At 40.7% G+C, this 22,029-nt stretch overlaps 1 protein-coding gene across 1 annotated transcript in view; it reads right to left on the bottom strand.

The window, feature by feature from the left end:
• Nucleotides 1-63: 63 nt before the first annotated feature.
• The window catches only part of LOC141788697 (carbohydrate sulfotransferase 11-like), a 38,876-nt gene continuing 16,910 nt past the window's right edge, over nucleotides 64-22,029 (bottom strand). The window contains exons 2-3 of the mRNA XM_074667700.1: nucleotides 16,001-16,080; nucleotides 64-3,214 (exon numbers count right to left, since the gene is read on the bottom strand). Of these exons, the coding sequence (XP_074523801.1) occupies nucleotides 2,369-3,214; nucleotides 16,001-16,080 (926 nt within the window). The 3' untranslated portion in view covers nucleotides 64-2,368. The remainder of the gene's footprint in view (nucleotides 3,215-16,000; nucleotides 16,081-22,029) is intronic.

Here is a 22,029-nt window from a genome sequence, read left to right as displayed (position 1 = left end):
GTTGTTCTTGGTTTAAAGGAGAAACACTTAACACAATAAATTAAGACAAAACCATAGTTGCACATCAATCTTTTCCGGCAGCACAAAAAAGTCACAGTAACAAACGTCATTGTCTGTGGGGATAAAAAAAAGGCTCAATTAAAGGCACATCCATGTGGAGGCATACGCTGAAGACGGTAACACTCCTGATCAAAATTTCAAGACCAGTTGGAAATTTGCAGCAAGTTGCATTTTACACTGTTGGATCTCAAAGACGCTATGAGGATCTGCTTTTATTGGGCCGGCTCGCCACCTTTTGGCCCAAGATGTGACTTTTCACCAGGTGTGTGTTTTTTTGGAACAAATTTTTTTTTTTTTCAGGACAACTTTGTACTGGATTGCAACATTGTAAGGTATTTATCAGTACAGTTACGTAGGGCTCTTGTTTGAAATGTGACAACAAGCTAACATTGTCATGTCATGTCCTGCCGAACATTAACACAAACAGTTTAGTTCCTGTGTTAGCCTTTAGCTCGTGCTCTATCTCTCTCCTGATATCTTTCTTCTGCTCTTCTGTCCTTTTTCTGTCTGACAGTTAGGCTCCAGTGTCCACCATCCCTACAAAATTAATCACAGAAATTGTTTTCAGCAGAGAAAAACACATATGCCGCTTTTCACTACTGAACTTCATCAGCTGGCGTGGTGTTGTCATAGAAACTTTGACGTGCCGTAAATCAATCTGGTCCTGCTCGACCCAATTGGGAAGCCACAAAGTCACATTTCAAAATAACCTATATCGGTGCTGATAATGTGATTGTGAAGTGTGGATTATGATCAGACAGATAACTAAGATCACTTTGAAACTCCCTACAACCCCTTTAAGAATGTTCTAAGTGGAATTTCAAAATTAAGAAACAGGTGCGAAAAAAAAAAAATAAATAAAACTGAGCAAGCAATTTATGGAAAACAAGTAGAGTAGTAGTAAAGTAAAACAGTCTGTTTACCAGCTGATCAAAAGTTTAAGACCAAAATCTGCACAAAAATGTGGATTCGATGTCATTTCCTGTCAGGTATTCTCTCTGTTATGACCTCTTGATAATAAAGGCTAGAAGACTTTCTTTTTTTGAACATGGTCGGATTGTTGAGCTGCATCAGCAAGGGCTCTTACAACACGCCATCACTGCTGAGGTTGAAGACAGATATTTTGAATTTCTTCAAAGACCCTGAGGGTTATGGAAACAAGAATGTTCAAGTGTTTGACCCACCCAAAAAATTTGCTGGCGCTGAGCTGGAGGATCTGATTGGCTGTCTGTCAAGACACGGGACGATCCTGGACCCAAATTAAGGCTGTTAGTGGAGCCGACTGCGGCCCAATAATCATCAGATAGCTTCTGAGAAAGAAGGGCTTTGAGGGCAAACACTTGTCAAAGGTCCAAACTCACTGTTTGGACTTTTTCAGAGAGCAGCAAACATGGGACACTGAAAGGTGAAGAAAGTTTGATTCTCTGAGGAGTAAAAACTGAACCTTGACATGACCAAGAGATCCCACTCGAGATGTTTGGATGGTGGCGCCATCATGATCTGGGCTTTTTCCTACAATGGAGCTTCAGGTTGATCAGGGGCGCCAAAGGGTGGCTGGCTCTGTGGAGATGTTGCAGGGGGCCTCCTTCATGACCGAGGGCCCTGGTCTGTGTGGTAATGACTGGGTTTCTTAACTTCTTCCAGAGGAATGAGCTCTCTCTTTGGACCATCCTGATGTTCCCCTGATCTAAATCACTCTGAGAACATTTGGGGATGGATGGAGAGGGACGTTTACAGAAATGGACATCAGTTCCAGACAGTTGATGCCCTTCATGAAGCCATCTTCACCTCTTGGAGCAACGTCCCCACAGCCTCCTGGAAACACTCACATCGAGAACAAGACTGTGGAGCTCCTCATCACTGAGTCCTTTCTTGAAACTTTTATTTCTACTTGAGGAGGTTTTCTTTTCTTAAGCTTCAATCGTAAACTTTTGATCAGCTGGTGAACATCCTATTTCTGTTTGTTTTTATTCAACGTAAATTGTTGCAGTTTTTCAGCTGGTTCTTTAAATTCTGATCAGGCGTGTACACACATTGCTGCAGCAGATTACATTTTTCATCAAAACAATAGACAAACCAGAGGTTGAACGTTATCATTCAAAGGCAGTGACCAAAAACAACATTCCAATCACTGTTTTACAGTAAATATTCCCTCTTCCTTCATATCTTCTTCACCACTTGAGTCCTGCTCCTGAGGACATTCAGAAGCAGGGAACAACATGTGTTTTCTGCAGTGGTCCATAGTAAGGCCAACAACACAGAATCCTGGCTCCTCAGGGTCCAGTTTTGTTGTAGTTGAGTCCCAGCCTCATCTGAAGTTGAGGTAGGCTGGAACAGAGTAGTTGAAGAGCAGGAAGTCCATCCGGTAGAGGTTATACAGCTTCTTCTGGTAGAAGGGGCTGATGTTGTGGAAGAACTGAGCCGCCATGTCTCCTGTAGTCCTTGTGCTTTTGGATGAGGCGGGAAAGCTGACCTGGTTCTCCACCCCAGCCAGCTGAAGCACATAGCGGGAGTCCTGCTCCAGCGTCTCGTACTTCCCCACAACGTTGTAGTGGATGAGGCAGGGATGGCACAGCGAGTGCACCCGCTCCCAGTGCTCGTTGAAGGGCTCTTCCCGCTGAGTGGCCGGGTCCACCAGGTAATACACAAACTCCTCAAAGGAGACGTCGTTCCCTCGCTCCAGAGCCTCAGCCTGTGGGTTCGGCCGATGCCGCTGTACGATCTTGGTGCCGTATCGTTTATGGAAAGCCGTGTTGTAGCTTCGAGTGAATTTGTTGCGGTAGGCGGACACCAGCCGCTCGAAGGGCTCACGCACAAAGATGAACTTCAGGTAGGAGCGCAGGCGCTGGTTGATCTGAGAGGTGGAGTACTCCGACAGGGTGCGAAGGTTCCCAGCAACATGGGCCTCATTGGCAGGGATCTCCAGTGGGTCCTGGTGAGGCCCTGCTACACCTGTCAGAACCATGAGCACCCGCTTCCAGTTGGTGCACGCCACTTTGGGGACATAGCAGTACAACAATCCATGCTGATCATCCACAATGACATGCTTCAGATCCTCGGGGATAAGGACTCTGCGTTTGCGGGTGTAGGAGCGGCAGCCTTCTTCCAACACCTCCCTTCGACCCTGATGGATCGCCTGAATGGCTGACTCAGTCTGCAGAAAGAGAGAAAAACTAATGAGACAAAGAAATTCTGAAACAACATTTAGGTTCACAAATCTTAATTTCAGGACAACACTGATGGATACGGTGTGAGTGAAAACAAATCTGGGGGGAAGTTGCAGCAGCAGCAGAGCCAAATTGGATCAGTCTAATCAAATAATTGAATCGACTGTTCATTTACTGCACTGGTGACAGCAGCCTAATGCGCAAGGAGGTTTAAAATAAATATATTTATGTGGCTCAGATATTGGAACACTAAGTCTAACTCTGAGAATGTACTGTATTTACAGTAACTTCTCCTCTGGAGGTCTTGATAGTGGCCCAGCCCTTTCCTTATAAAGTCATGGGTCAGCAGGTTTAGCCCGGCCTTCTTGTGGCACAAACGTCTTATTTACTTCTTTCATTTGCTCGGCCTGGCTCTCCTCTGCAGCGGTCACAGCCCTGAGTTGCTCTCTTTGACTCAGGGTCTGACACGATGTGTGGCTCTCTGTGTTTACTGGCAGACACTGTGACATCAAGGAAACAGCCTTTTGCTAAGACCTGAGCCAACAGTGACCTTCTCTCAGCAGGAGTGTGTGTGCTGTACATGTACACTGCATGTCTGTCCACCTCAGGCTCTAAAGCCTTAATACCAGCCACTTCCAGGTTTTTCATGGTCTCCCTTTTCAGAGGAAACCAAAATAGCATCAAAGATTTACGACAACACTACATCCCATTCAGAAGGTACACAGCAGTGTAAACAGACACAACTGGGGATGCCCAATACCAAACTAATTTCCAGGTTTTTAATATCTGCCAATACTGAGTCCTGATCCAGTATTTGGGTTCACAGACATAAACTTTAAGAGTTCTATCGGAAACTCAAAAACCATCCACTCCCTCTCTCTTAGTTGATTTGATCCAAAGACGCTGCAGGAGACCCCAGAGACAGAGACAGATAACTGTGCTGCACTTGTTGATGAAGAGTTTATCAGAGCCTTAGCTGTTTTCTATCTTTCTTTTTTGGTGTTGACATGTCGTGAGTTATACTAACGTAGCTCTGCTCTAACGCAGCATCCACTTCAATCAGGAGAGTCTAGAGCAGCGGGAATCATAAAGTGAGAAGGCTGACTCTAAAATAGGGAAACGTGTGTCGTTGTGAAGTTCTGTCTGTCTTCGGTGTGTGATGCGCATGTACGCGACAGCGCTCTCTCTTCAGAACAGGGAGAGTTCAGGTGGAGGAGACTGACTGAGCCAGTGAAAGAGAGGGAGAATTCAATCCACAATGTCTTACACAGTGCCCGTGATAGATGAAGTATTAAGACATAAGCACTCGCACGGCCAGATGAAAATTTTTACTCGCACACGCTGAAAAAATGCTAACAAGCTAGCCACAACTTTGTTCTCATCTTCTGCCATTCCTCTCACCGCTCTAACCACTCTGCCCGCTGTTCGGACTTCACGAAGGCCTATGCTCTTCTGTTTTTGTCCCGCCCCCCAAAAAATCAAATTGTGATTGGTCAATTTTCCTGTCTCTCTCCAAACCAAAACACAGCCTGGCCTTAATGAAGTCTAACGAGCTAGCAAACCGGGCTCCGTTAGAGATAACATGTCTCAAGACAGTAACCCTTTCATTGCTGAAGTGAACTTTGCAGCAAAACTTACATGGTGTATTAAATGTATTTTATTCAACTAAATGAGAAATTATATTTATATATATATATATATATATAAGATATATATATATATATATATATATATATATATATATATATATATATATATATATATATATATATATATATATATATATATATATATATACATATATATATATATACATATATATATATATATATATATATATATATATATATATATATAGATAGATAGATAGATAGATAGATAGATAGATATATGATATATGATACGTATATATTTTGGTCCAGATTTTTTAAGGCCTCCTCTGAAGGCCTAGAAGTCCCTGAAGGTTCCCCACTAAAAAATAATAACTAAAATATTCTTGAGCTCATTAATTCCATTAACTTAGTCCAGCTAGTTTTGATGTTAAAGTCATTTAATCTATTTTACATGCTCTCCTATATGAGGCCTCCTGAATGTGTGTTCATGTAATACAGCACACTCAAATCCAAGACTGCCCTGAACACAACTCTCATGAAATGGTCCTGGACCATAGCCATAAATATTAGATATTAACTATCTCATGTTTTCCTCTTTTTCTAAATGTTTGTTTCGCCACAAACTACATTACAGCTCAATCCGAACTGAACCATCCCAAACTGTTAAGTACCGGAGTCAATCCAGTGTGCTGCGAGGCTCAGCAGAAACACAAAAAAACATCTTTGTCAAAAAAATCTCATCATGTTTAAAATCCCCTCTCATGTTGTCACAGACTGTGCTGTACAGCTCCATTGAGGTAGGATCAAAAACCAAGTGCTTGAACAGCAGGACAAATGGTGAATAACAGAGATGGCATGATCCTGGGATGTTTTGTGGTGCATGAATGTATTCAAGTGTGGCTGTTGGACTGCTTTCACTTTGTTTGATATTTCCTCACTGCTGGTATTGAAGCCATAGAGTTGCAAATGCTAAGGTAACAGACTTTCCTGTGCTTGTTTGTTTTGACCTTTAAAAACTATATGTCCCTGGAGAGTTACTCATTGTACCTCAGGTCTCTAGAGTGGTATGGAAGGTGGAGCTTTTAGTTATCGGACTCCTCTTTCTGGAATCATCTACCAGTTGATGTCCTCTGGGACAGACGCCCTCTCTATTTTAGAAGTAGGCCTGAGGGGGGATGGTACAGAAAGCTGCTATTTGCCTCTCTCCTCTGTCTGTCAGTCTAACTTCTGATCTATGTTTTTCTGATCTTGATGTTCCAGAGTATCATGTTAACCATAGATCTTCCTGGGAGTCTCTGAGTTTGTCTTGTAGGTTCGCCTAGATTGTTGCTGTGGACAGCCTGCCATGACTTTTTCCAGTTTCACCATAACCCTTACTACAAGCCAAACTACAGACTCCATCTCTGTCTCTCTCAGAGGTTTCTGACCATTAAAGGGAAGTTTTCCTCTGCCATTGTAAACTTGTAAATGCTGCAAAGGTCTGTACTCGTGCTGGGTTAAGATAGGAGCAGACTCTCAATCTTGTCCTGATGTTGGTTCTCTGGTAATAAAATAGCACTAGCAGGTCTAGACCAAGCGGCAACCTCCGGTCTAAGAATATGAGACAATGCTGAAGTGCTAAAATCTGCTGTTTCTGGAGAGTTCGCTTGAGGCTGGCTCTGGAAGTACCAGAAGTCACCAGACATGCACCGATCGATTGGTGCCAATTTCCTTAATTTTAGGTGATCGGTGATCGGCCTTACATATGAAACTGATCTTATATACCTCAGGGAAGGTCTGGCAGCCAGCCATTGTTGCTTTTTGCTCTGAGACCTAAAACTCAGGACACTTTATTGGTTGTTTCAGCTAAGACATAAAGATTTTATTGTTTCACTGGTATTGTTCAATGATTTTCAATAAAACAAGATTGGAAAATTGAAGGTATGTGCTGTCAGTTATAAAAACAAAAAACAAACAAAAATAAATTGGTATCGGCAGGTCAGGCTTTTTAAAGATCGGTGATTGGACAGAAAATTGAGATCTGTGCACCCCTAGAAGTCACACACGAATCAAGCCAAAAAAGGCTGTTTTCAAAGCAAAACTTAACCTATTTACAGCCTGGTTCAAAAAACATCTCCTGTCTTTAGGGATGGGTACCTTTCACATTTAAAACAATATGGTACCAATGTCCGGTACCTCGCAATTGGTATTGGTACTCAATGGTACCAAATCTTCAGTACTTTTGTGTATTTATGTGGTAATAACTATTAGTTTGTTTAATAACAAAACCTCAAAGTTTTTTTATTTAACATACTTCTTCTTTATCATATAGCCTTGCAATGCTGTGTTCATGTCCAGCATGGAAAATCTCCTACTCTTCCACTCCCTCACAGTCACGGGGATGTGTTTAGGTACCTAAATATGGTACCTTTCGATTTTTACATAAATCAGAACTCTGTTCTACAGATGGGATTTGGTGAGTAACTATAAAAGTACCAAATTCAGTACCCATCCCTACCTGTCTGAATCGCTAATTTCACCATCGCCACACGGAACAGGGGTGAATTTCTTCTAACTCTGCAGGATATGGAGATTGTGAGCTCACCCAATCAGAGGCACAGCTCAGCTCATGTGACTGACAGGCGCCCTACAGCTGCACTCAAAGCCGCCATAGCCAATGTGCTCCATAGTCTGTTTTAAAAACAGACGGATGACATAAGGGAGAATATGTCCGTCTGTGGTCTAGACCTGATCATGTTAATGGAAAGTGTCTTGAGATAATGTCTGTTGTGATTAGGCGGAACATTAATAAAAATTGACTAATTGAATGATCTATGTGGCTTCCCTTATATATGACACACACTGGTGTCATGAAATGGAAAGAATTGATGGTTCAGGATTTTCTAGCTGTTTGTCAGATATTTCAGGATTCACTTTATTTGTTCCAGAGCACAGTCAGGAAGTACTGACTATATTTAAAAACATCAGCTGGGTTCTTAAACAAGTATAAGTGAAAATGCAGGAGAACAGATCAGCAGTAGTCAGTGTAAACAGCTGATGAAGCTGGATTTCGTCTGTCAGTGGTCTGCAGCTCATTAAGCTCAGACTTTATTTAATTTCCTGTAACACGTCGCTCTGAGCATGCTCATATTGCAGGCGCTTGTTAAAACAGATGAAGACATTCTGCATTAATCCAATTTAGCGCTGCTCTTCACCTTGGCAGCCTGCAGCTTCCACATCTTAGAGAAATGTTTAAAGGAAAGGGGGGGGGGGGGGGGGATAACAGGCTCCTAAAAGTAGAACGATGTCTGCTGGAGCTGCTTCCCTGGCATGTTCACCTTCGTCCTTTTCAGGAAGATTTAACCAAAAACAGATGTCACAGAGGAGAGGAGATTGTATCGAGCCATGTCCTACGTGTGGCGCAAAAAGTGACATTGATGAATATCTGGAAACTTTCATTGCTTCTTAGAAAGATTAAACAACATTCAGGAATGAAGATGAATCAGGATGATTTAACTAGAAATATGACGGGAATAAAGGATATATTAGTGTGTTTGTTTTAGCTGGAGCTGGGACTAACTGTTGGATCTGAGTTGACTGTGTTTGGGTCAGGCTGGAGGAGGCCTGCTAGCATTGTTTCTTCAAAATAAGACTGAAGGGAATACTGTCAAACTCCCGGGGCAAAAAGGAACACACCACATGTCCACAGATCTTGGTTTGTAATGATGTCGTATTTGCTTTTTAATTCTAGCTATTTTAGTTCAAATGTTAGCAAGCTACAGATTCCTTTTTGAATGAAATTAAAGTCAAAGGTAGGGTCAGCAGGATTTTCCTACAAGAAATAGAAAGTCAACTTTCACGGGAATAATTCTGCTCAACCATCTCCTACAAGCCTCAATAAATGTGTGTCAGTGGATAAGTTTACATGCAGTCAGTAACCTTTTCATATTCAGAATATTAGCAATAACCTGGTTGCACACAGCCATGTAAACACCAATAACCATTTTAAAAAACCAGTAAATGCTCATATTCCAGTTTTTAAAAGCCTGAAAATTCCAAGTGTTCTTGCTTTTCTAACCTGGATATTTGGTCATGTATACACCTATCAGGATATCCCCATCCAAATGAATATTAATTTGTGTTTGGCGCATGCTCTGTTCACATGGAATCTTGTTTTTGGATATAGGAAGTCTGCCGTGCTGCTGCTGTTGTTGCTATGGATACAGGCAGAAGAAGAGGAAATGAATGCATTGCGTCATGAAGTTGTCCGTGCGTCAAGATGTTGCTCATGCGTCTGTTTTTATCAGTGTACCATGTAAACAGGAATAACCCTGTTCACTCACACGTGTAAACAGGTTATTCTGAATATTTACGAGCCCTGAATATTGACCTTAAGCCGAATACTGGCTGCATGTAAACGTAGTCAGTGTCTGTGTCTGCCCCAACCCCCTCCTTAGCCAGTATGATAATTTTTTGGTTGTTTCAGGACAGTTCGGGGCAGTGAGTAGACATTGCTACCTCAGCATGCCCAAATGACTTTGAGTGCTGATTAGCGGGAAGAAGAAGCTAATCAGAGCAGCTAGTGGACATAGCACAAAGAAAAAAAATAACCAAAGAGAAACAGGACAAACAGATAAAGCTTTTTCCTTAATGAGGGTGAGGCTTGGCTCAACTTTCACTCACTTTGGGCACTTAGTATCAGAACCACCAGTTTGTAAAGTTTCTTTTGTTACCTTTTTGCTAATTTTCCACTTCCTGTTTCATTTTGTTAACTTGTGTCTCTTTCTTTTTCAGTTCCTGTCAAGCTTCTCCCCCACTGCTGATCACCGGGCCCCTCCCTTATGTGTTTCACCTGTGTCTTGTTTTCTGTGCACTCCCTGTGGGTATTTTACCCTGGTCTCCCCTTCACTCCCTGCCAGATTATCACAAGTAGTACTTTGATTTTCCAGCATCTCTTCCTATTTGATCTCTCGTGTTCTGACCCTATTCTAGCTTTCTCGTTGACCCTCTGCCTGCCGATTTTGTACCTCTGCCTGTGTTTGGATATCTCGTGTACCGACCTATTTTCTGGATTAAAGACCTGTGTTTGAACTCTGACTCCTGTGCCTCGAGTCCTCCTGTCTGTGCCCTTGACACTTAGAGAGAAGCTTGGGATAAAGAGCGACGCCAGTTGACTTTCTGCTGGGTATATGTCAAATACCTGTGATTAGCTTGTGCTAACATGCCAAGTCAGGTGTACGGCTCTCAAGTCTCTCCCATGTAGAGATTTGATGCTACAGGTGGTTGCTGGGCTAGTGAGTGTGTTAGGAGGGAGGTTGTGGGTATGTGATGCTGCTGGCACCGAGCCAAGGAGGAGGAGCCTAGTTTGAATTTGTTCACCAACACATAACGAAAATTCCCACAGACCCTACCTTTAAGCTGAGGCTGAAGGAAAATCATCGTCTAATGAAAGCATTTTTCCAGAAAGTAAGAAACTCCCAGATTTATTGGGCTTCTTATCACACAAGTTGCCATTTTGACCAAAGGTCCAGGTTCTTTTGGTCCCTGTTAAAACATTTCCCAGAACGAAACTGTTCCTGTGATGTTTAGACTGTGAGGCTGAGGTCCCGGGTAGGTTAAGCAAAACAGCAGAATGTCGTACGGGGAGAAAAAACAAAGGTAAACGCAAAACACCACCTGACCATTAGAGGGCAGTAAGACCACAAGAAGGACAGACAATCTGTGTGGCACTGAAAAGGGACAAGTGCTTGTGGCAAAGCCAGCGCTGGTGGAAAACATTTCTAAAAGCCCCAAACAGCTGTGACCAACAAAATGGAGATAGATGCATGTTTCAGCTTAAATAACAACCCGGATTATGGATGACTTTTAGTGGGAAACATTCTTCTGTAACAGCTTTTGATCATCATTAAATATTCATCTGGTGGGTATATTTTATCACATATATCAAACTAAACTAGAACACATTTTTCGAGAACTTCTCCTTTGTTTAAACAGCTGTTGTAAACTGGATCCACTGACACGTTCATTTGAAGGTCTCCAGTTTACAGGGTCACTCTTTAAACTGAAACACTGGGAGCTGACAGAGATATGACAGAGACATTCACAATATCAGGCTCAAAGAAGACTGTTGGTTAGGAGGAACTAAACCAAGTTAATATAGCTGGGGGTCATCTCATTGTGAAGGGAGTGAGGGAGGGGGAAATAAAACACTGTGGCTGCTCCACCAATCAGAGACCATGATCATTTTCAGGGATACGTTTCTCCCCAGAGCTAGACTTCTACCCTCATTCTGACAATTTAAAAGCACATTGTTCCAGAGGAAAGGGCCTAGTTCCAGATGGTGTTTCCTATGGTTGAAACGCAGCTTTATCAATTATGCCACAAAAGCGCACAGTAGAAAAATATCTTCTCGTGTTACTCTTTATTGTGGTTAAACTACCTCTGTTATCTGTGTGTGTGTATTTCTCTTGCAGGCATCGCTTTCCATCAGATGCTGCTGAAGTCAGAGCTCTGACTTCCTGTAGCCTGACACTGCCAGTACAAACTCATAAATCCTCCGCTGCCACTGGTGTAATTCAGCAAAGATGGCTGACCTTTAGTTCACTGGAAATAACAACATCAAAGCAGTTGTATCTGACAGGAAGAATTTCCCGGTAATAAAAACATCGCTGGGATTAGAGGAGATTTATGTATCTGCCACTGACTCTGACCAAGAGATGCTTTTCTGGAAGCTAAATAGAGACAGGTTGAGCCTGAATCAAATGAAGTTGAACTGAAATGGATGTAACCATCGTTAGCTCAGAATCATGTTGAATGTTTGTTTTTCTTTTTGTTTGTTTTCTACCTGAAAGCTGAGCATCTTCAATAAAAACTGCGCAAGGCAGACATATTCAGTCCCAGGCTGTTGTGCAAGTCCTTGGCATCCTTCATTTTCATAAGCACATAAAGACCAGACAGAGATAAGTTCAATTTAAACGTCATCTGTTATCTGAATTTGTGCTCCATGAAAGGAAGTAGATCAAACATTTTCAACTTACTGTTTGGGGACAATGACAGAAATCGCTGAAATATGCAGAAGGAAATCAAACAACCATTTAATTGAACCTGAGATTTTTTGTGTTCAGTTAATCTGATTGATTCCACACTATTGGTGTGCTAGAAAAACTGAATGGGGTTTTCAATATCAGAATTGAATCCTCTATTGTACTGTTTTTCAGTCTAATCTTTGTTTATAACTTGGGTTGGAAAAACGTTACCACTTTCTCCAACAGAGGGTGAAATGTTTTTCTTGGACTATCTAGTGATGTAAGGTCAGATCCTAAAAATTGACTTATGTGATGTGCATTTCTTGGGCTCCTGATATGGTCTGTAGAGATTGTCATCATCATCATTAACTTTTTCACATAAACTGGTGTTAAAAAACTAAACAAAAAATTGAAGAACTGGAGTTCCCAAAGAATTGCAAATTACACTAGCTGGGCACCCAAAAAATCATAAAAGAATGAAATCAGGAGAAAGCATATCGTCCCAGCCCTTCTAGCTATGGTGTCCTCCTCTGGGTGAGCTCAGCTAGCTTCTTGGCCCTATTGCTGGAAAATTAGCCCCAAGGTCCCTCCTGGTTGGCAAAAAACAGCTGCCCTCTTGGGCGACAAGAGCATCCTGTATGCGCCTTTTTTTCGCACCTGCCCTTCAAAACATCTGCACACACCACTGTTCACATGTGTACAAATGATCCAAGCAAAGGAGAAAAACACTTTCCTGTTTTGGCAAAAATAAACAATGCAGTTGTTGAAGGAAGCCTCAGTTAGTGGTGGGTTTCAACTATGAGCTATAATAAATGGATGTAGTACCTGTGATGTCATCCATCCGTTTCTTATAAGGGGTTTTGAAGCAAACGGTCGTGGGAAACCTAGTGACTCATGGACTTCTAGCCTCCTCACTGACAGCTACAGGGGGCCAGACCTGTCAGTCCCTGTGAGCTGGGCCTCTGATTGGGTAAACTTTTAATCTTAATATCTTCTAAACCAAGTCATGAAATAAATTTAATCCCCTGCTGTGTGTACTGTAAGAGAAATGAACTATTCAGACCCAAGACATGAACCAGGCTGTAAATGTGTTTTTTAATGCTGTTAAATTCTGCTTTTTGGCTTGGTGTGTGAGTGGTTTCCAGTCGTTCTGCAGCCAACCTCAAGTGGACACTTGGTGAACTACAGCTTTTAGCACTTTTACAAAGGCTTATGCCTTAAGACTGGTCTAAGTCTTAAACCTCTCCATTGGCTCATCTTCAACAGGAAGGCTGTGGCTGCTGGTTTGAGGATTTTAAAGGGTTCCTACAGGCTAGGGCAAGTTAAATTCAAGACTTCTTCAGACTTTTTGATGCCATTTGAAATTAAATTTAAGACCGACTTTACAATAAACACAAATGGAAAAGGCCACATTAATTACATAGGGTTGGGGGCAATTAATGGAGTCCCAGCTGCAACCACATCAGTGTTTGTTGGTTCTGCCACTGTGATTGTGTGATGTTACCACCAGAGTCACTTTGTAAATTACTTTCAAAAAAGGATAAAATGTTAGCATTTATTTTGAGATTCAGAACTACCTACAATTACACTTATGTGTTGAATTTTTTAAGACTTTAAAGATTAATTAAAGACATTGTAAGGCCGTCTGAGGCCTTGTTTTTAGAATAATGAGTTCAATGCTCTATAATACTCCCAGGATTCTGGGAAGCCTGTTTCAACCAAATGTTTTTCCCTTGCCTGTGAAGTTTTTCTCAAAGTACAAGGACACAGTACAGATAAACATATATGGGGTTTATCCCATATCATGGGGTTTGTAGGTGTCAGCCGGTTTGCAAACACACCAACACAAATGCAAGAGCAAAAACATGAATGCAAAACCCTTGCGAAAGAAGAATATATTGCAGCATATTGGAAAATATCATGTCATATAGTAGGTAATATATTCCCATATATGAAATTTAGTATTTATATTTTCCAATATATTGCAATATATGGAAAGCAGCAATCATTTGTATATTTTGCAATATTTTGCAATATATTTCATGAATATATAATACATTGCAGATCTGCCCTCAATATATTATTCCATGTATATCATAATATATAACAATACATTTCAAAAAAAATATTGGTACATATATTTTTCTTTCGTAAGGGAACCCACAACACATCGGAAGTTAAGAGAACAGTTATCCTAACAGACACAGAAAAGTTGTGAAAGTAAGGACATTATCATTTTCTTTTTTGACTTCAGCTATGACAAATAAAGCTTTAATGCTAACGTTGTGACATGACTGATTCATATAGCTAAATCTAAGATGACATATATTTCCTATAATTAAAGAAATTAGTACTATGATGGATATACAAGGTGAGACCCCTACCAAGCTTTGTTTATCATGGATGAAGTTAAAAATGATAATCATTTAATTACTTCTCAATTTTTCTGTGTCTGTTGAGATGATTAACCTTTTCTGTTGTGGCTGTACTTCCATTGTGTTGTGTTGTGGAGTTTACATTTGTGTTGTAGCTTTTGCATTCGTGTTTTTGCTCTTGTATTTGTGTTGTGGCTTTTGCAAGTTGTCTATTTATAGTTTTCTAACGGTATAAATGCAATTGCTTCTTTTAAAACACAAAAAATGACCAAAAAAAAAAGAAATATATAGTTAGTAAGTGTCAGGTGGCGAGCATCTTTTGGTAACACTGTACTTCAGAGGTCCGCAAATGTCACCACACTTAGGTAATAATTAGACAAAGTTTTTTCTTATGTCTTTGAAATTAGCACATAACTTCTTTACAATAATGTCCAAATTTATTGTTGCAAGTCACAATTGGTAGGTTACTGTTTTTTCCAGTTTCTTTGAAATTTACTACAAACTGCAAGGTAAGAGGGTGACGATTAACAAATAATTTATTTGAAATTAGATCACAACCCACCACAAAATGTTTTTAGAAGTATCCCAACGTTTCTGCTATTTCAGGCAGGTGATAAATAGCTGCTTAGTTCTTGAAAACAGAAGTTAGCTTCATTGTTTCCTCTGATAATTACCTTTGAAATGTGAATAATTCAATTTCCCAATAAGCAGTTGATAGGTAGCTAATTGTTATTTAATTTCACCAAGTTCTTCAGCACCGAGTTTGTTGGTATGCATAATTGAGATCAGATGCAAAATGATAAACCTTTATGATTAGGCCTATAATATTTTACATGATACAACTGAAGGCTTCAGATGTGATATTCACCCAGAGTGGGGTTGTAAATTGGCCTTACCTGATTGTGATTTATCTATTGTATTTATTTATTTATTCATTTATTTGATTAGGACAGTGCACATCAATCAACAATTTCGATAAACACGTCATTGTAAATATGCCGAAATTAGCACAATAGCTAAATTTCATCCGTTGTCCTAAGGCAGGTGATCAAATGGGAAGAAACAAAGTAAAAATAACAACACTTTCCACAAGACACAAGAATAAAAAACACGCCGTTTTAACAAACAAGATTGACGCAACGTGTAAACAACAGATGACTCACAATCTATCTAAAAACAATAAAAGATAGACACTGTGAGTACAGGCCCACTGCAAAACAGAATCTGGCCTGAAGTTATGTGCTAAATTACACCAAATTCTCATGAAATTTTGGGGGTAATTTCAGAAAAATAAGAAAAAACTTTGTGTAATTATTACCTAAGTGTGATGAAATTTGCGGACCTCAGAAGTAAAGTGTTACCCATTTTTTTGTTCTAATAACTGTATGAAATTTGCCATTCGTTGGCCATAAATACATGGTATTGTAGCTTGGAACACTGAGGAAGTCAGGAATTCAAAGTGTAAAAGAGTCCAGGTGTGACAGCCACTATGTTAGACACTTGCTAACTGCTTCTGTGCCCCTAGTTCTGGAGGAGCTGGACTCATTGCTTGCTGGGCGTGAAAGCCCCTCGACAGCCTTGCCTGAACACTGACCAGCGTCCCCTGTTTGTTTGTTTGTGCTATGGTTGTGGGTGCACTGTGTAAATAAACTTTGGTTATCCTCAATTTAAGCTGTTCCTTCTCATATTTGTCATGGCTATGAAGCCAGGTTATGACACCAGGCCTGAAGAAAGCTGTTTGCTGTAAATCAGTGTTCACGTTGTTGTTTGACAGGACTGACCTGGTCACCCTCATAAAGTGTCTGCAGAGGACTCCTCCTCGACTTCTGCCCGCCGCCCCGCTCCCCCGGCGGCTCCGAAGCTGAGGAAAAAACAGAACACATCAAGAAATCTGAGGGAAAAACTTGAGGAACAAATGTGTGCTGAGTTAAGATAATAATCAGATCAGTGAAATATCAAATAACAGCACTCAGTGAACAATCCTTTAAAACTGTGGAGCGTTCCCCTGAGAGCTAAAGCAGGGAGAAGAACTGGGGGAAAGGCTAAATGATATGTGATCCAGCAGAAAAAACTTGTTGTTCTGGAAAATAAAAGTTTTATGGGGTTGTTGCTGCCAAAGTTTTTTTTGTAGGATACAGGTTTTTGGTGGGGACTGGCTCAAACTGATAATATGTCGCCCTATCTCAGATGTTAAAAGTAAGACTACTGCCAGACTGAAATTAGGTAAGAAGTCAGCCTCTGTCTCCTTGGTAACTCCTGACGTGAGTGAAAGTGTGAAGTGCTAGAGGATGTGTTTGAGGTTCATTTTATTCTGTAATAACTGTCAGTGGTTATGTTTCCCTTGTATGATCACAGCAGACAGTAAAGACAGAAACATGTCTGCATTATAACACTGCATCTGAAAAACTGTGTGTGTTTGTGTGTTCAAGCTTTAATATTAACCAGCTTTCTATCTGTAAATGTATACAGATGGGGGCACAGCTGGGGCTCATTAGCTAGTCTGTGTCAGCAGTGTGTAACTCTATCTAAAGCTTTAAAGTGCTGAGTCATTGAGACAGAGGAAGAGAGAATGAGACCTGAGAAGGTTTCACCACCAAGACAACACAACTCCAGGAACTGTGACAAAGATCGACTTCATTTACAGAAAAAATAAGCTCTTATGGTTGACCTCAAACTCATTTTTTAATATAATTGTTCTAGAGAGCATCAGCCTGGCATCATTACAGTTAAAGATGCTAGGAGGAGGATCTGTTTGAATTGCACTCCCTCCCCACCTTCTGGCCTGGAGTCTCACGTGCACTGTCATAAATTACTTTTCGTGAGGCGTGTGTTTGTTTTGGGATTAAATGCAGATCAGAATGAAACAAATTTTTATCATTCAAGACAACTGGGTAAGGTATTTATCAGTAAAGTGGCTCTAGGGTTTAAAGTGTGTCATCAAGCAAAGGTTGTAGTAGCAGGCTATATGTAGCGCTGTCAGCAGCTGGGTGCTCTGACGTAGTAAACACTGTCATTTAGCTCAGCTGACAGCCTGGTGCTCTAAGACATGTCTGTAACATGTAATGTTAGTGAATCCTGGTTATGACCTGCCAGTCATCTACCAATCAGAGCTAACATAACCTCACTCTTCATTTTATTGATAGACTCTCAAGTTTGAACAGACCACTGCAGAATAACTGCTGACTGTGGGTTGGAATGAACATTAGCACAAACAGATTAGCTCCAGTGTAAGCCTTTAGCTCGTGCTCTATCTCTCTCCTGTTTATCTTTCTTCTGCTCTTCTGTCCTTTTTCTGTCTGACAGTTGGGCTCCTGTGTCCACCATCACAACAAAATTAATCACAGAAATCGTTTTCAGTAGAAAAAAAACACAGAAATTGGCGTTTTATCTCTTCTCACGACTAAACTTTGTCAGCCAGCGTGGTGTTAACAAAGATACCTAGACAAGTCAATCCAGTCCTGGTCAACCCAAACTGGAAGCTAAGAAGTAGCAATTTCAAATAACCTGTAACCTGTAATATTGGCGCTGGTTATCTCATTTTAAGTGTGGATTACAGTCAGGCAAATATCTAGAAGGGAGACATTTTCAAGATCACTTTCGAACTCCTCACAACTTCTTTAAGACTGGCTCAGGATTTCAGGAGTGAACATAACCAGAATAAGAAAAGGTGTACACTTTCTGATTCAGCTTTCACTCTCAAATGAAAGCTGCTTTCTAACTGAGAGAAAAGGAAACTTCTTCAGCTGTTGTTACTGTATAATCAAACAAAGTATGCAGTTATTCGTCTCAGTTGTTGCATCTTTTTTTCAAGTGATACAAGTTAACAGAACAGAGTCTACAGCATCTAGCAGGTGTGTGCCGGATGCCAACACTGTCGTTTCATGTAAAGACTCTTGAGCTTTCAGAACAGGGGACAGATGAATGCATGACTGAGGTTTCTTTCTGATAGAGGAGTATCTGTGCTCACAGAGCTGAATGTTTAGGACGTGCTGTGGATGGCACAGGGCGTCATCTTGTGTTGGAAAAGACTAAAAATAGAAAGAGTGGACCTTTCCTCTGCTTCCCAGCCTCAACAAGAACACAAGTTAACGTCCTCTGAGGACGGCTCATACTTCCAATATCAGGGGACGTTTGTTCCAAAATATTAAATACAGATCAGTGCAGATAGCTGTAAGTCCACTGCTGGTACAGTCACTGGGAACAGTGGGAGGTACTTAGAGCATTCTCACAGTGTGAACCAAGGTTATTAGAAGTATTTTCCTTTATTAAAGTGGGTGTGTTTTTTCTGACAGTTGCATTAACAGAAGATTTATTTCAATCCTTTGCATCTCAGCTGCTTGAAACTTCCAATAACAAGGGTCAAAGGAAGCAATTTGAACCCTCCTGGAGCTTGAGGTCATTTTATGAAATTAAAAAAAGCCTCTACCCAAAAAACCAGCAACCCAGAAAAGTTGCTTCTTTCAAAACATTTTGGTTTGGTTATAAAAAGCTATGTGGAAATGAACTCTGTACAGTTTTGATCAACATTCATGAGGAATTTCACAAAGAGTCATATAAAAACATCACAGGTTTAATTTAACTGTTCAGCTCAGCAGATGGATGGCTGATAACACAGAAACAGTGCACCACGCACAAACCAGGACATGACAATCTGTCTTTAAAGGGTTAAAAAAAAAAGTCACGACAAGCACAGCCCATATGGTGCATAAACCCGTCTCAGCTGTAAAATAAATTCTCCCATTGACGAGGCCCACCAACCCCACCTCAGGCCCAGTCAAAGGAAGGAGCAGCCCCCCTCCTGGTCTGAGTTAACCCTATCTTTGAAGGAAAACTCAGGCATTCCTCCTGGCTCGTGCAGCACTGCGGGCTCAGGGAAATGCAAAATATAGAAAGGCTGATGTGTGTTCCTCCTGTCTGGGCCATAAACGGAGCTCTGTGTTTACGTCCCGCTGGGAAAACTGGGGCCCCTCCCCCCTCCTTGGCCTCTCCTTCCAAAGAGCAGCCTCACTCAGAGACACGCTGTACTAGCGAGGGCCTGATCTTCGTAGGCCACAAAAACGGTGTTAGAGCAAAGTCAGACAAATGTGTGAGCCAAAGCGTCTCATCACTGAGTTTTTAGAAATGTGAAAATTTACAGTGCCTTTAATCTCTAATCAGGCAAATCAGCTCATCTGATGTTGGCAGCCTTTGGTTTGCAGTTATAAACCTCTCTGCAAACAATCTGATACGTAACGTTGTGTAGGTGTGACCTGTTTCTCTGACATATCAAAATCTAACCTCACACTTAAATCAATACAACCTCTCTTTTTATTTCTAAATGACACTACACCATAAAAAAAGTCTCTGTTGAAACTGTAGAAACAAATTACTAATACCCAAGATGCTCCTCACTATGTTAGTTAGGGTTAAATAACTTGTTGCCAGCTGAAACATAATTACCCGTGCAGTAATTCTCCAATGAGAGGCTGTTACATATTTTCTTAGTTAAATCCAGGTGGTGAATTTTCTGTAATGTATCACATTTGAAGAAATGTGCAAAACTGAAGACAGTCTGTGAACCCTGTAGAGTTTAAAATCTGTGAATCTGAAAAAGGTAGATTGAGTAAATCTGTTTGTTCTTTCATCACTATCTATACTAGCCTTACTTTAATCAGTGGTGGTCAAAATGATTAGACCACCTGACTGATTTGACAGTATTGACCTTTTTTTGCCTGCAAATCATGATGCTGAAAAATGAAGATGGTTTCTCTGAGCACAACAAATATCAGTTGAAAAGAGTCCTTCCATTTGTATCTCCTCTGAACTTAAACATTAGTTTGTTCACCTTCTACAGCAGTCACAGCAGCACGTCTCTAGAAAAGTGTCAGTCGGTTTACGTGCAGATTTTTTTCATTCTAAATGAAATCATTCCGGTTAAAGATCTCAGGTCAACTGTTAACATTTGACATGATCTATTTTAATCTGGTGTTTACATGCGCCACAACAATTAATCAAAACAGCCATTTTGCCAACATGTGGAGCACAGATCTATAAACACACTATGTAAATATCAAAGATAGAGGTCTATTGTCAATTAAGCACATTAGTCGCAACAGATAAGTTTCACCGATTACATGACAAAACTTTGCTTAAATGATCGGTTTGAGAAAAGTAATATTCTACCTCTGTGAAATTAAATACAACTTGTTTTCAGCCTGTTTAGTCTTACAGTGTTTATATGGCGCATTATTATTTGGTTTGAGCTTCTAACCCAGCTCTAATCAGAATATTAAAGTGATACTCCGGGATGGAACAAGTTGGGTCCTATCACAAGGTTTAGGGCAGAAATTACCCCTACAGCAGTGTTTTTGTGCAGCAGGAGCCCAGAGCGCTCACACCAAACACCCCCTCCCTGCTCCTCAGATTCTTTCCTCTGCACTCAGACGGGGCCATTTTTTACTTGACCAAAAACACAAATAAACAGATTACCACCGAAAAAATCTGATCAGCCGCCTCAGTTACACAATAACGTAACACCATAGCAGCACAACACAGGGTACCCAGCGAATAAATTCAAAGAAGAAGACAAATGGTACACAGTAAACGAAGAGCAATAATGGGAAAAATCCAGCATTTCGTTCTCTCTGTGATTGGCATATAGCTCTTTGATACGAGGTGAAATCGCTAACGCACAGTAAGTGATGATTCTTTTGACCAATCAATGGTCTGCAGTGTTGTAGCTCCACCTTCTGGGATCGGATCGGTTTAGTCTGGCACCCTAACGGGAGGGTCCCAAATCGTCTTGGTTATTTGGGGATCTGTCCCTGAATGAGTCAGTGGGAATGCCACAAAATGTGTGCCTTACTGAGACGGAACAAACTGAACCACTTGATGGAAACAGGGCTTTAGGCTTCATGTAAACACAGCTAATAAATTTTCTGAGAACTTTAGCACCAAAGTTATCCCATGTCTTTAGGCTTTCCTTTGAATGTACAATAGATCTGCCTACTTTATTTTACAACTAGACCAAACCTGCTGGATGGGGCAATAAAGTAGTCACTGTTGCTGGTTGTGTGCATGGGTTTTAGTGCATTGATCTGATGTTCATGAGTGACCACTAAGGCTACGTTCACATTAAGGGCTGCAGTCTGAATGTAGCCTATAGTTGGGTCATTTTGGAGCGAAACGTGACCGCAGTGAGCGAAGGTCCGTTTCTCAATGGATTTGTCATCTAGGAGGGCTAAAAAACAAATTTAGCCGGGGTGTATTTTTTAAAATGGTGGGGAACATTTTTTAGAGGCCAAAATCCAAAATGGCTGTCATGGAAATGATCTTTTTAAAAGCTCAGGAGCAAAGACACGTGTGATGTCACAAGGAAAACGCAGGCTGTTTTCAAATTCACCCCCTACATACTGTGTATGAAAGTAGTATGTAGTAGGCACTGCGTACTGCCTACTACACTTGAATGTAAATTGTACTTTGACTGTTCTGTTAGGTTTATTTCGTAGCGGAGCGGAAAAAGGATTTTTTTTCTAAAAAAAATTTTTTATACGATTTATTTTTCAAACTTAATTTTGATTGTACAAAACAAACCATGAGTAGCCGACATGTTGACATTTTAGTTATTCATCTGCAAAAATATTGCCAGAAGCAGCATTTTATATGAAACAGCCAGTTGTGGAGAATACTTATTATTTCGTAGAAGAATTACTTATCATTTCGTGACGGTGTACAGCGGCCTATTAGGGTCACTCAAAAGAAAAAAACACATCAAGGATAAACATCACACACACAATTCAGTATTAAGGATGAGGTGAAGCAGGAAAATTTA

This window comes from Halichoeres trimaculatus, unplaced genomic scaffold, assembly GCF_033239565.1.
Source record: "Halichoeres trimaculatus isolate MK-OKI-2021-1 unplaced genomic scaffold, fHalTri1.1 fHalTri1_scaffold_1, whole genome shotgun sequence".
NCBI lineage: Eukaryota > Metazoa > Chordata > Actinopteri > Labriformes > Labridae > Halichoeres > Halichoeres trimaculatus.
Note: the sequence above shows the minus strand (reverse complement) of the source record. Positions and strands in the feature narration are given on the sequence as shown.